Source organism: Papio anubis, chromosome 8 (assembly GCF_008728515.1).
Source record: "Papio anubis isolate 15944 chromosome 8, Panubis1.0, whole genome shotgun sequence".
NCBI classification, from domain to species: Eukaryota; Metazoa; Chordata; class Mammalia; order Primates; family Cercopithecidae; genus Papio; species Papio anubis.
In genome coordinates this window covers 98,893,502-98,906,508 of record NC_044983.1, presented here as the reverse complement: position 1 = coordinate 98,906,508, position 13,007 = coordinate 98,893,502, and the positions used below count along the sequence as shown (strand labels likewise).

At 44.5% G+C, this 13,007-nt stretch overlaps 1 protein-coding gene across 2 annotated transcripts in view; it reads right to left on the bottom strand.

Annotated features, from left to right (window-relative positions):
* LOC116268679 (regulating synaptic membrane exocytosis protein 2-like) overlaps positions 1-4,026 on the bottom strand; it is a 132,238-nt gene extending 128,212 nt beyond the window's left edge. The window contains exon 1 of one of the 2 annotated variants that reach the window (XR_004175852.1): positions 3,326-3,406. Coding sequence is in view for 1 of the 2 variants with exons in the window: in XM_031650134.1 (XP_031505994.1) it covers positions 3,326-3,501 (176 nt within the window). In the remaining variant the exon portion in view is untranslated. Of the gene's footprint in view, positions 1-3,325 lie in introns of both variants that reach the window. The other variant, XM_031650134.1, reaches the window with a different exon arrangement.
* Positions 4,027-13,007: the final 8,981 nt, after the last annotated feature.

Genomic DNA, 13,007 nt, shown 5'->3' with positions numbered 1-13,007 from the left:
CTTCATTGTCCCACAAAATTGATAAGCTACCTCATTAACATCACCACAATTCAAATAAACAATTTATTAAGTACTTATTATGTGCAGTGTTAAGGATGTTGCAAAACACAAACTCAAAAAAAGGGTAAATTTTGATTCTTCCCCTCAAGAAGTTTACAATCTTGAAAGACAAGACTTAAAAACATTAATCATCTGAATGTCTTGGAAGATTGAAAAAAAAAAACATTAGTCAGTAAAAGGACATCATAAATTTTACTGATAAATTGAATTAGCCAAATTAAAACTGCTACAGGAACACATGAAAGGATTTTTTAAAGTAATTACTGATTGGGGTTCTACTGAGATTTTTAAATGCTTCCAAAATTATAGTACCTTGCTCACATGTAAAATGGTATTATTTGATTATGATAGACTTCCTATGTGGATGTTCAGCTGAACTTTGAAGAAATTACTAATAATTAGGAGTACTTTTTAATTATTCAGGCTCCTAAGGTGAAAGACAACAATAATGGTCTCAGTTTTGATCATTCAGTTCTCTTATTAAAAATATCTCAAGCATGAATCTTTTACTACATGCATATTTACTTTAAAATTATATGCACCTAGGTATTGTCATCTATATATTAAATATTAATAAGGTTCAAATTCCTGCTTTTTCTCCACTTTGCATGAATACTTAATATAGCCATTGAAACTCATAGATCATGCAAAAATATTTTTATCTAACCATTGAAATATCTTCACACATCAAACGTACTTTTTAACATAATTGTTAAAAGGCAGCAGACATGCATTTAAATTTCAGTTTATTTTTCTCTCTACTCTTAAAATACATGTTAACTTCCAATGTAATGAACAGCACTAAAAAGAAACAAAGGATAGTGATGACCAGGTAAGTGAACCCCAAAACTTCATGGGAAATAGTAACCATTGAAGAATGTTAGTATTATTTTTCTTACTTATTTGTTATTTAATACTCAATATTGATAATGTATTATTTAGTAAACCATCAAAATCTTCAAAATAATTTTTGTTTCTCATTACTATAATTCCATTATAAAGTTTATTCATTTCCTCATTTCCTTGCCTACTCTTTTATTAAAAAGAAATTAAGAGCATTTAAAACCAAATGTCCAAATATATTATGCTTTAACCTCCAAATAACTGTTTGTTAAAATAAATATAACAAGAATTGTGAAACCATGAAAGTCATTTTGAGGTACGACCCCTTCCTAAGACTAAGTTAGGTGGCAATGCAAATAAATATTTAAAATAAATCTGAATATATATTTTTCATCAGTGTAATTTTATAGATTGTATAAATAGGTACTTAGAGAACATCTGTTTCTATCTAAACTATGTAAATATGAATACGTAAATATTATATGTATTTGAATAGTATGTAGGTTTACATACAGATACAATATATACACATGTAGTTACCTGGAAAACCCTTTTACAACATCTCTAACATACTGTTCATTTTGAATAATCCTAATACTTAAAAATCCACTTAAATTTCTATATTAAAACAATAAATAAACTTAGAACTACAGTGAACTAGCCACATAGTATTCCTACTATGAAGAAATAAAAACACATTTTATATTTAAATAGGTAAGTCAAAAAAAAAAAAAACTACATTTAACTGGAGCATCATTTTGGCCACACCGATTTTTATCAATGATAGTAAAAGGCAAAAGTTCATATTTAAATATCAAACTGCAAGTCATCAAAAGCTTGGCATTATTAGCATACAAAATAAAGTCAGGCACAGTAAGAAGCATGCTCAAAAAGCTTCTAAAAATAATGCTTTATTCTTCCAATAGTTGGAGTAAACTGCTTAAGTTTCTTAATTTCTTCATATCCCAAGGCTGTTAATAAATAGCATTCCCAAATAAGTATTCAACCCTAGAAATTAGCTTTCATGAAGAAATTCTTAATTTCAGTTATGTCAGAAACATATTTGCTGTTTTAGTCACTCAATATTTTGTGAGAAATAGTATCTTTCTCTAAGATTTATGAATATTTGTTTGTTACTATAAATTAAAGTTGTATTTTTCATTAAAATATGAAAATGTATACCTATTGACAATGAAACCTGTTTCTTTATAAGTACATGGAAGACAACTAAATTCAACAACCTGCTTTTAAAATGTACCTGAAGTGAGTGTATTAGTTCCTTCACAGAGGAACTCTAAACTTTCAATTGTATATTTCTGTAGAGAATATAGGAAACGTGTAATTGATAAAACGCAAAAGAATCATCTGAATAACTCACTTCAAAAAAAGAAAAAGTCCAAGTTGGAAAAACATAAAAAGGTTACACATCTTCTGAACAACCTCTTTCACAAACTGAGAAATAAAATAACCATAAAACATTCAAAAGCAAACCTTGTAGAAACAAATCTCTTTGCTAGACTAACCAGAAAAGGAGTCTCAGAGCTAAAGATAACCCTGTCTGGACAGTTCCCTGGTGCTGAAGTTCCAGAGCCGGTAAACGGATGCCTGGGTGCTGCTTTCACTCCTCCCACCCTCGGAAAAACCCGGGCTGTCAAGACTGTGAGCACGAATAGTAGAACTTCACAAGGTAGGGAGTATGCCAAACTGCAGTGATGGTAGGAACTGGAGTCTCTTCAGGATTAAACAGATTTACTAGTTGCAAACAGGAAGAGCAGGAGAGTGCAGGGTGTTAGCACTCGCCGAGGGGGAGGGGCTGGAAGATGGCGGCGGACGCACACCCACCCGAGACGCGACAGAGCTTAGGCCCCTCGCCCGCACCTCCGCCCGCTGCCCGCAGCCACCGTGGGCAGCCCTGCTCTGTCCCGCGTGGCTGGTAGAGCCGCCCCGCGGAGGCATGGGACCAGGGTAGCCTCCGCATCCCCTGCCAGCGCGCCTTCGCCTGGGTCCGGCCAGGGAGCACCTGTGCACGGCCATATTGGATTCTGTGCCCCAGTCACAGTCTCCGCGCGGCGGGAAAGGAGAGGGTACGCGCAGAGCCTGGGTTCAGCCCCAGTCCCGCTGGGGCCCCGGAGCCAAGATGACCAGCGGGGAAATCCGGAAAGGCGCCAGGGAAAATCACACCGCCCTAAGGCTAGCCGCCCTCACCTCAGCCGGCCTTGGCGCCCTCCCTCCCCGACACACACCCCCGCGCTCAGACACCCAGAAAACAGCCCGGGCGGCCGGCGCTGGCCGCAGCCCTCGTGGCCTGGGCGCCGCCGGCGGGAGGGAGGGCGGCGAACTGGGGCGCGCAGGCGGCCGCAGGGCAGCGGCCGAGGGGGCGGAGGGCAGGGAGAGAGGCGGGAATATGGAGCCAGGTCCTTACTTGAGCACGGACTGCTCCTTCTCCTCTTCTTTCTTCTGCCTATCCATGACGGCCAGGATGATTTTCCTCTCCTCCTCCGTGAGGTGGCTGAGGTCAGGCATCTCGGGCTGCAGAGGCGGCTGAGAGGCCGCCGGGGTGGGAGCCGGGCGGCCCCGGGGCCCGACAGGAGCCGACATGTTTGGTGGAGCCGAACCACCCTAGGGAAGCGGGGAGGCAACTCCACTGGCAGCAGCGGCACCGGCGCGGCGGCTGGGGCAGCCTCCAGCGCTGGGACAGATACATACAAATCAATGGCCTTCAATCCAAGGCGACAGCCCCCCTCCCCCAAGAAAGAGCAGGGGGAGGGGAGGGCGAGCGTGTGGAGAGGGAGGGCTGAGGAGTGCGCTTCGGGAAATGTTTCTTCTTCCCGGGGGCGACGGGCTGTGAAGTGAGCGGTTCAAGGGAAAGGGGAGCTGGAGGCCGGGACGCGGAGTGCGCGGAGAGGCAGAGGAGGGTGGTGGAGTAAGGTGGCGGGGACAGCTAAGGGTGGGGTGACTGGAGGGAGCAGGCGGGAGGGCGACAGGCGGACCGGGGCGCGAGTGTGTCCGGCAGCGGTGGGGGCCGGGAGCGCGCGCGCCGCCTCCGAGGGGAAGGGGTGCCTGCGAACCAGCCCCCCGGGAACTCGCTTCGAGTGCCCGGAGGCAGAGTACTGCCGGCCCGAGGGGCACCCAGGCGGGAGCGGGGAGGGTCGTGAGGAAGCGGGGACGGTTTCCCAGAGAAGCAACTCAGCCGTCCCGCCGGCTGCCGCGTCAAAGGGCTCCCGCGCGCCACAGAGGGAGAACTCCTCCAGGCACGCCCGGGAGAGGGCCGCGGGGCCGGAAACCGCCGCGGAGACCCCAACGCCACCCCCCTACTCCACCCCGGGCTACAGCGGAGAAGCGAAAGTGTAGAAGGTATGACAGGGGCTAGCGGCGGAGAGTCCCGGGGCCAGGGCCCTTCGGCTGCCAACGCCCGGATCCAGGCGAGCTCCGACGTGCAGCAGGGTCTGGCGCCGGCCCCTCCTCATCACGCGCCCGGCCCAGGGTCGCTCAGCCGCCGCCGCCCCTTGGGTCCATGGAGTCGGCGCGGAGGGCCCGCGCGCCCTGCGCCGCCGCCGCCGCTCAGTGCAGCCTCCCGCACCTCCTCCGCCCCTCCGCCTCCCGGGCTCTTCCCGCGGGGGCCGCGTCACCTCCTCGCCGCCCAGGCCAGGGCACCGCGGGCCCCCCGCGGGCGGCAGCCTCCCTTCCCGAGCGCGATCTCCAGGCTGGGGCCGGGGCGGGTCGGGGAGGGAGGGGAGACTGAGCGTGAAGGGAGGAGGCGCCCGAGTTTTCGGGGACGGAAGTGTGGAGAATACGAGCGTGTGAGGGGGCGCCCGAGATGTCGGGGGCGGGGGGAAGAGTGTGAGCGGGGGTGGGGGCAGGGGTGCCAGGTGTGGCAGGTAGGGAGGTAGAGGCGGGGGAGTGGGGGGAGACCGGGGCGGGGAGCGTAAGTGTGGCAAGACGCCCGAGAGTCAGGGCTGGAGCTGAAGGTGGGTGACGGGGAGGGGGCACCCGGGTGTCAGGACCTGAAGAGAAAGAGTGCGCGTAGCGGGAGGGCCTCCGAAGTGTCGGGGCGGGATCCTGGAAGGAGGTAGGACGTGAGTAGGAAGGAAGGGTCCCTGGGTGTCAGGGATGGGGGCCAGGAAAGGGGCAGAGAGCTGGAGGCCCGCCAGGGGGCATAGCGGGGAAGGAAGGTTGGAGCGAGTGGGGAACGCAGGTGGTGTAGAGGGCGGGGACAGGGCGAGGGGCGCAGGGCGTGAGGAAGTTGTGGAAAACTGCGCTGGACGCTGAGAATGTGCGGAGGGATCCGGAGGGGAGGACGCGGGACAGCGCGGTGAGAGAGGAGGAGAGTTAGGGTTGGCTGGGAGGGTGCGAAGATGACGCGACCACTGGAGGCTGTGAGGGTGAAAGGAGTAAGAATCGTCTAGAGACAGGGGCTGGGCCGGTGCTGGGGCCAACGGCTTCTGTCTGTCAGGCCCTTTTTGGCGTTCACTCTAGTCTAGAAAGAAGAGGCGAAGACGCGAAGAGATCGAGTTAGAGTCAGATTTTCGAAGCACGGAGATGGGTTCAGTAACATAGGACAAAGGAAGACGAGAAAGCAGCTGCTGGAGAACGGAGGTGGCCGCCGCTGTCCTTTGCTCTGCGCGGGGCTGGGCACCGCCCCGAGAGCCCTCCCGGAGGGGGCGGGGCGGGGCCGGGTGGCTCGCCTGCTCTTCCGGGCGCCCTGGGCAAGCAATGCGGGTGACTGAGCTGGGGTGTGTGTGCCAGTGTGTGTGTGTGTGTACACACGGGTGAGCGTGTGTGCGCACCCCACCCAGACTTCCACACGCGCCCTGCTTAGTACCAAGCCATATTGTGGTCTGATGAGTAACGTAAAGCCTTTGGGGTTTATATTATATTTACCTTCTTGCTGTGTAGTGAGCGCTCTCCCTCCTCTGTTCCCCAGGTACCATTTGACTAGCTCCCCACTTAGAGCTGGGGACAGGCAAAGCAGCCCTGGAAGTCTCCTGTGATTTCTAAGCTTAAATGTCTGTTTTTCTTTTCTCCCATGCCTTGTAATTGGGAAGAGGGAAAAGTTTACTTAAGAGCTGTTTTTTTAAATTATTACTCATTTGTTTCAAGCAACACTCTCATACTCCAGATAATTCCATTTTCATCTCTTTGGAGCTGAGCAAACCAGATGAAATTATATGAATCCCAGTTTATTTAATTTTGTTTTAGAATTCAACAATTTTTATGAATTTCTAATCCAACCTCATCATCCTATGGGAAACAGAAGACCACCAAGAATAGCCAGCTGGTAAGTGGCAGGGCTGGAACTAGAACCTAGATATTTTTAAGCCACTTTGAAACCATGCTGGTTTTCAACCCTAGCTGCACTCTAAAATTACTTGTCTCACTTTTTTTTTTTTTTCTTTTTCTAGTCATCTGAGTTGAAGATTCACTGGGTCACTTTTTAAAAATACCACCTGGGCCCATATGTCAAATGAATCAGACTCTGGTGTTAGGACCCTGGCCGTGAATATAGTTTTAAAGTTCCCCAAGTGATTAAGGTATAACAAATGTTGAGAACTACACTATATGCATTGCAAAATAGATAACGGAGAAGGAAAAAAAGTGGCAAACTAAGAAGAAAAAAAAAAAAAGCGACAACTAAAGCCAACACTTTAAAAGAGAACAGAATTTTTTACCTCAAATTGAAATTGACGTTTACTATCCATACTTTCCTCTCATACACAATGACATGTACCAGTAAATACATGTATCTTTGACTTTCGCTTAGGAAACCCTAGGTACTGCTAAAATGCACTAACTGCTCCTTCAGAAGAGAGGAGAGCAGAACTAAAAATAATCAAAAGGAATGGGTGGAACAGTCTGCCTTATTCAACTATTTCTATGCCAGATTTGAAAAAACAAACACCCCAACCCCAGCTAACTATCAACCCAAGCAGAACCAGAAGCCAGAATATACACACTGCTCTGAGGTTTAAACTTTTTGAGGTTAAAATAGCTTAGTTATTTTGAGTATATAAAATGTGAACTTCAAAGTCGAAGTCCAAATTAGACGATTTTGGCTTCCTTTACAGTAGAGGGTCACCCTCTGGGCCCTGCACTGATTTCTAGCAGTCATATGGTTAGCATGCTGGGTTCCTGAGGCTGTGTCTCCCTGCAACCCCACCCATGCTTCGCCTACCTGGAGACAGTGCCCGCTCATGAAATACAATGGGCATGAGCCAGTATCACTGGAACATACGACTTTTTACAGGAATGAAGCAGAAGTCAGTGAGGTTACTGTTACTGTGTTTCCTTTTTACAGTTTTTACTACAACTAGATGTGTTTTTCCTATTAAAGGGACTACTTAGGAGTGGAAGGAAGTCTTTTAAACAATCTTCCACTGTTACTCACACACCTGGACGAAGTAAAAATTTGTCACAGTATTTATATGTCGCATACATAGAATATATATCATATAGAATTTTTAAATTGACTTTAGCGTAAATGAACTCCTTTTCAAAGTACTTGCCCCAGTTTGACAGAAGATCGCTAGGCTCAGAACTAAAGAAAGTAAAATGTATTCACAAGATCTCTGTCTTTTGGTCTTTCTACAATATGGATCTTAGAGGTGTTTAGTTTGTTTTGGTACAGTGTTTTACTTAAAATCTTCATCTGACTGTGTCCTGTACAGCATTATCTTTTACTTTGGCCTGTCCCTCAGTGTATGAACACATTTAAAGTTGAGTCAAAACTGCAATGTTCTTGTTGAACTTTAGAAGTAACAGCTGTCTTCATCACTGAATTTTCAAGGTCTTGACAGGCCATCAACTAATCCCAAAATGCAAGTCCTGGCCAGGCACTGTGGTTTACACCAGTAATCCCAGCACTTTGGAAGGCCAAGGCAAGGGGATCCCTTGAGCCCAGGAGTTCAAGGCTACAGTGAGCTATGAATGCTCCACTGCACTTCAGCCTGAGTGATGAGTGAGACCCTGTCTTAAAAAACAATACAGGCTGGCTGGGCACAGTGGCTCATGCCTGCAATTCTAGCACTTTGGGAGGACAAGGCAGGTGAATCACCTGAGGTCAGGATATCGAGACCAACCTGACCAACATGGTGAAATCCCATCTCTACTAAAATACAAAAATTAGCCAGGCATGGTGGCAGGTGCCTGTAATATCTGCTACTTGGGAGGCTGAGGCAGGAGAATCACTTGAGCCCTGGAGGCAGAGGTTGCAGTGAGCCAAGATCATGCCACTGCACTCCAGGCTGGGCAACAGAGCGAGACTCCCTCTCAAAAACATAAAGAAAGAAAGATTAAAAAACAAACAGACTGGGCATGGTGGCTCACACCTGGAATCCTGGCACTTTGGGAAGCCGAGGTGGGTGGATCACCTGAGGTCAGGAGTTCGAGACCAGCCTGGCCAGCATGGTGAAAACACATCTATACTAAAAATACAAAAAAGTAGCCAGGCCTGGTGGCAGACGCCCGTAATCCCCGCCAGTTTGGAAGCTGAGGCAGGAGAATCACTTCAGCCTGGGAGCCGGAGGTTGCAGTATGCTGAGATCAGGCCACTGCACTCCAGTCTGGGTGACAGAGTTCAAAAAATAAAAAACAAGCAAACACCAAAAAACCCGCAAGTCCTTTCTGCAGTTCCTATAGGCTCTTGAAATCTATAATTCTGTGGACTTTCATTTTTACATATGAGTAAGGGCTACTTGTAAGTAAATAGGTATTAGGAGGTATATCTAAAGTCACAAACTAAAATAGTTACCTCATTAGAATTTACTGAGGACCTAGTACTCTGCTACAAAAGCTGGGTGTTTCACGATGCTCAGAATCATTGCAGCACCCCTTACTGCATGTAAATATGCCTAGATGGTGGGCATTTCTATAGATTCTCATAACAGGTTTCCCTGCTTCTATGCTTGCAGCTCTTGCAGCTCTATAGTCTCTTCTCAACACTGCCAAACCGGAAGCCTCCTAAAACATTAGATCAAAACACTCTGCTGGTCAAAATCCCAAGGTGGCTCCCCACTTCATTCACAAGAGTTCTTTAAATGGCTTACAAGTCCCACATGATCACTGACTTCATCTCCTAGTACTTTCTTTTAGGCTTTCCTTGAGCTGTTCCCTGTGCCTAGAATACCCTTCACTAAGATACTCACTTGGCTAAATCCCTCTTCCTCAAATTTTTGCTCAATTGTCAAATACTCCTACCTGCCCCACACCCTCCCTGGTCATTATGATGATCTTTACCTTACCCTACTTTTTCTTTTTGCCACGGCACTTACCACTCTCTCTGACAACTGTATTTGTATTCCAAGTTAAATATATACCAGTTTATTATATTTATCATCTACTTCCTTGTACTTCAATATAAGCACAAGGACAGAGTATGAATTGTATTAATGTATCCCAAACACTTAGAACAATACATGGCACATAGTAGGTGTTCCAACAAATATTTGTTCAATGAATTTCTGGAAAGAGGATTTGACATTATATTTGTCTAAGTTGGGCAGCAAAAGGGAAAAAGCATTCTCAAAAAAGGGGAAAAGCAGTGCAAATAAGTAACATCTAAAGTATTTGCCAAGCTGTACAGATTCCTTTAGGATTAAGTTGCTGTCTACCTCTCTAGCTTTGCCTCCAACCCAGCCTACAAACACATCCTCCTCTTCAGCCATGACAGTTTACTTGCACTTTACTGAATATGTGAATTTTCTCATCTCTGTGACTTTCTATTCCCTCAACTTAGATCACCTTTTCTACTCCCTCTCTCATAACTTTCTTAGTTAATTTCTTTGTCTTCACCATATACTCATCCCTCTCTCTCCCTTTCTTCCACGTGTTTTCCCTAGACTGTCATACCAGTGTACCTACTGTGCTTATAGATAGCACTTGTCACAGTGTGTTGTGGCCATTTGTTTCCTTGTCTGTTTCCTCGACAGGACCATGAATTCTTTAAGATCAAATAATGTGCCTTTAATTTCAGTTTCCCCAGGGCTTATCAGTGTCTCATATATTATAGAGACTCAATAAATACATACTGAAAAAAATACATGAGCAGTCACAAAATAATGAGAAAATTACAGTTGTTAGAGTATGAAGAAAGGGAGGCAAGGAGTTGTAGCAAAACATAAAGCTGGAGAAATTGGTTCTGGTAAGATTATGCTACAATCTTATATGCTGTGCTGAAGAATTTGAACTTACATCATTAGACAGTGGAGGTTTTTTAGTGAGAGAACTGACATGATCGGCTTTGATTTTCAGGAGGATATCCTGTCTTCAGTTCTTCACCCATGTCTAAAATGCCTACTAGTAGAATTACTCAATGGACTCAGATGCATAATGGTTTGGGCCTGGAGACACAAATAACAGAATTTTGCTTCCTGCTTTCAGAATTTATTTTTGTAACTATTTTGCTCAGTAGATTATAACAGCATGATAATGAGGCCAAGGTCATGGTTTAAATCCCTGAGTGAGTCAGTCAGTGCAGTGGCCACAGCTGACTGTTAATCTTTGCCAGTTGTCAGATGACAACATGTTATTTCTTGACCAGGAACTGGGTGAGAGAATATGACTGGTTCATCCAAAGTTAATCACCATTATTGTAGAAGCAACTCAAAGTACATGGCTATTGGTTATAGGACTATAATTTCATTTTAATGAAAATAATAGTATTATATTAGTGATGGCCAAAGAGCACAACCTCAGAGAGAAACATACATTGTTTGTTCCTGGAAAAGAAGCTAGAGATTAGTAAAGTTTAATTATTGGAATTCAAGGCCAAAAAATAATAAAAAGCTTAATGGATGTTAGTGTAGGTAAGCATTATTAATTACTTTTTGTGTATTTAGCAATATAGGAAGTTATTTATTATTATGTCATAAAACTCATAGAGCCATTCATATTAAAAGTGGGAACATAATAATTGTCTTTTTTTTTTTTTTTTTTTTAAGATGAAGTCTCACTCTGTCACCTGCCTGAGCTTCCCAAGTAGCTGGGATTACTGATGCCCACCACTACATCCGGCTAATTTTTGTATTTTTAGTAGAGACAGGGTTTCACCATTTTTGGCCAGGCTGGTCTCAAACTCCTGACATCAAGCGATCCGCCCACCTCGGCATTCCAAAGTGCTGGGATTACAGGCATGAGCCACCTCGCCCAGACTTCATCTTTCATTTATAGCATTATAAAGTTGTTTCTATTTTTGCTTCCCTCCTAGCAATCAATAAGCACGTCTGTAAAGTGAAATAGGACTTTAATAGAGGTAGAAACGTAGCATAACTGATGTTATTATTTTCTTAATTACATCTTTATCCTTTTTTATTTAACTTTTAAGTTCAGGAGTAAGGCGGGCGCGGTGGCTCATGCCTGTAATCCTAGCATTTTGGGAGGCTGAGGCAGGTGGATTGCCTGAGCTTAGGAGTTCGAGACCAGCCTGGGCAACATGGTGAAACCCTGCTTCTACTAAAATACGAAAAATTAGGCAGGCGTGGTGGCGTGCACTTGTAATCCCAGCTACTCAGGAGACTGAGGCAGAAGAATTGCTAGAATGTGGGAGGCAGAGGTTGCAGGGAGCTGAGATTACACCACTGCACTTCAGCTTGGGCAACAGAGCAAGACTTTGTCTCTAAACAAAAAAAAAAAAAAGAAAAGAAAGAAAGAAAAAGTTCAGGGGTACAAGTTCAGTTTGTTACATAAATAAACTTGTGTCTTGAGAGTTTGTTTTATAGATAATTTTGTCACCCAGGTATTCAGTCTAGTACCATTAGTTTTTTTTTTTCTGATCCTCTCCCTCCTCCCACCCTCCACTGTTCGATAGGCACCCGTGTGTGTTGTTCCCTTGTATGTGTCCGTGTGTTCCTATCATTTAGCTCGTGTCCGTGTGTTCTTATCATTTAACTCCCTTACAAGTGAGAACATGCGGTATTTGATTTTCTGTTCCTGTGTTAGTTCGCTAAGGATAGTGGCCCGCAGCTCCATCCATGTTCCTGTAAAGGACATGATCTCATTCTTTTTTATGGCTACACAGTATTCCATGGTGTATATGTACCACATTTTTTTAATCCAGTCTACCATGGTGGGCATTTAGGTTGATTGCATGTCTTTATGATAGAAGAATTTCTATTCCTTTGAGTATATACCCAGTAATGGGATTGCTGGGTCAAATAGTATTTCTGTTTTTATATCTTTGAGGAATCACCATGCTGTCTTCCACAATGGTTGAACTAATTTACCCTCCAACCAACAGTGTATAAACGCTTCTTTTTCTCTGCAACTTCAGCAGCATCTGTTATTTTTTGACTTTTTGACTTTTTAACGATAGCCATTCTGACTGGTGTATGATGGCAACTAAAAGACATCAATCAAGTGCAAATAATTCATGAAATTTCATTTAGAACCTGAATTTTTTTTCTTTTGCTTTCTTTCTTTTCTTTTTTTTTTAGAAACAGGGTCTTGCTCTGTCATCCAAGCTGGAGTGCAGTGGCACAATCATAGCTCACTGCATCACTGCAGGCTTCACCTCCTGGGCTTAAGTGGTCCTCTTGGTCTTAGGCTCCTGAGTAGCTATGACCACAGGCAGGTACCACCACACCTGGCTAATTTTTTAAAAAATTTTTTACAGAGAGGATTTCACTGTGTTACCCAAGCCAATATTAAACTCCTGGTCTCAAGTGATCCTCCTGCCTCGACCTTCCCCTGTGCCTGGCCTATGTACTCTGAATTTATTTAAAAGACTGGAAAAAACTTTTATAAGAGAATTGGAAATGTGGTCAGTAGGTATTCAGGGATAATAGGGAATTATTGTTAATTTTAGGATAATAATGGTATTGTAATGATATTAAAAATAAATCCTTAGTAATAAATACTAAAATAATTCCGGATGAAATGATGTGATATCTGAGATTTGCTTCAAAATAATATGACTCCAGGATTGGCAATGGAAGATCAGAAAAAAAATCTGCATAATAAGTTTTCACAAAGAGAGTGAGTCTTCTAGCTTCCTTTCTGGATGTCTTTCATTAAACTAGAACATCAGCAAACTCAGATAACCCTTTATCAAGCATTCATTATTTGACACATACTGTGTCAAGTGCTGTCACATTTTTTTACCTTCTCATTCT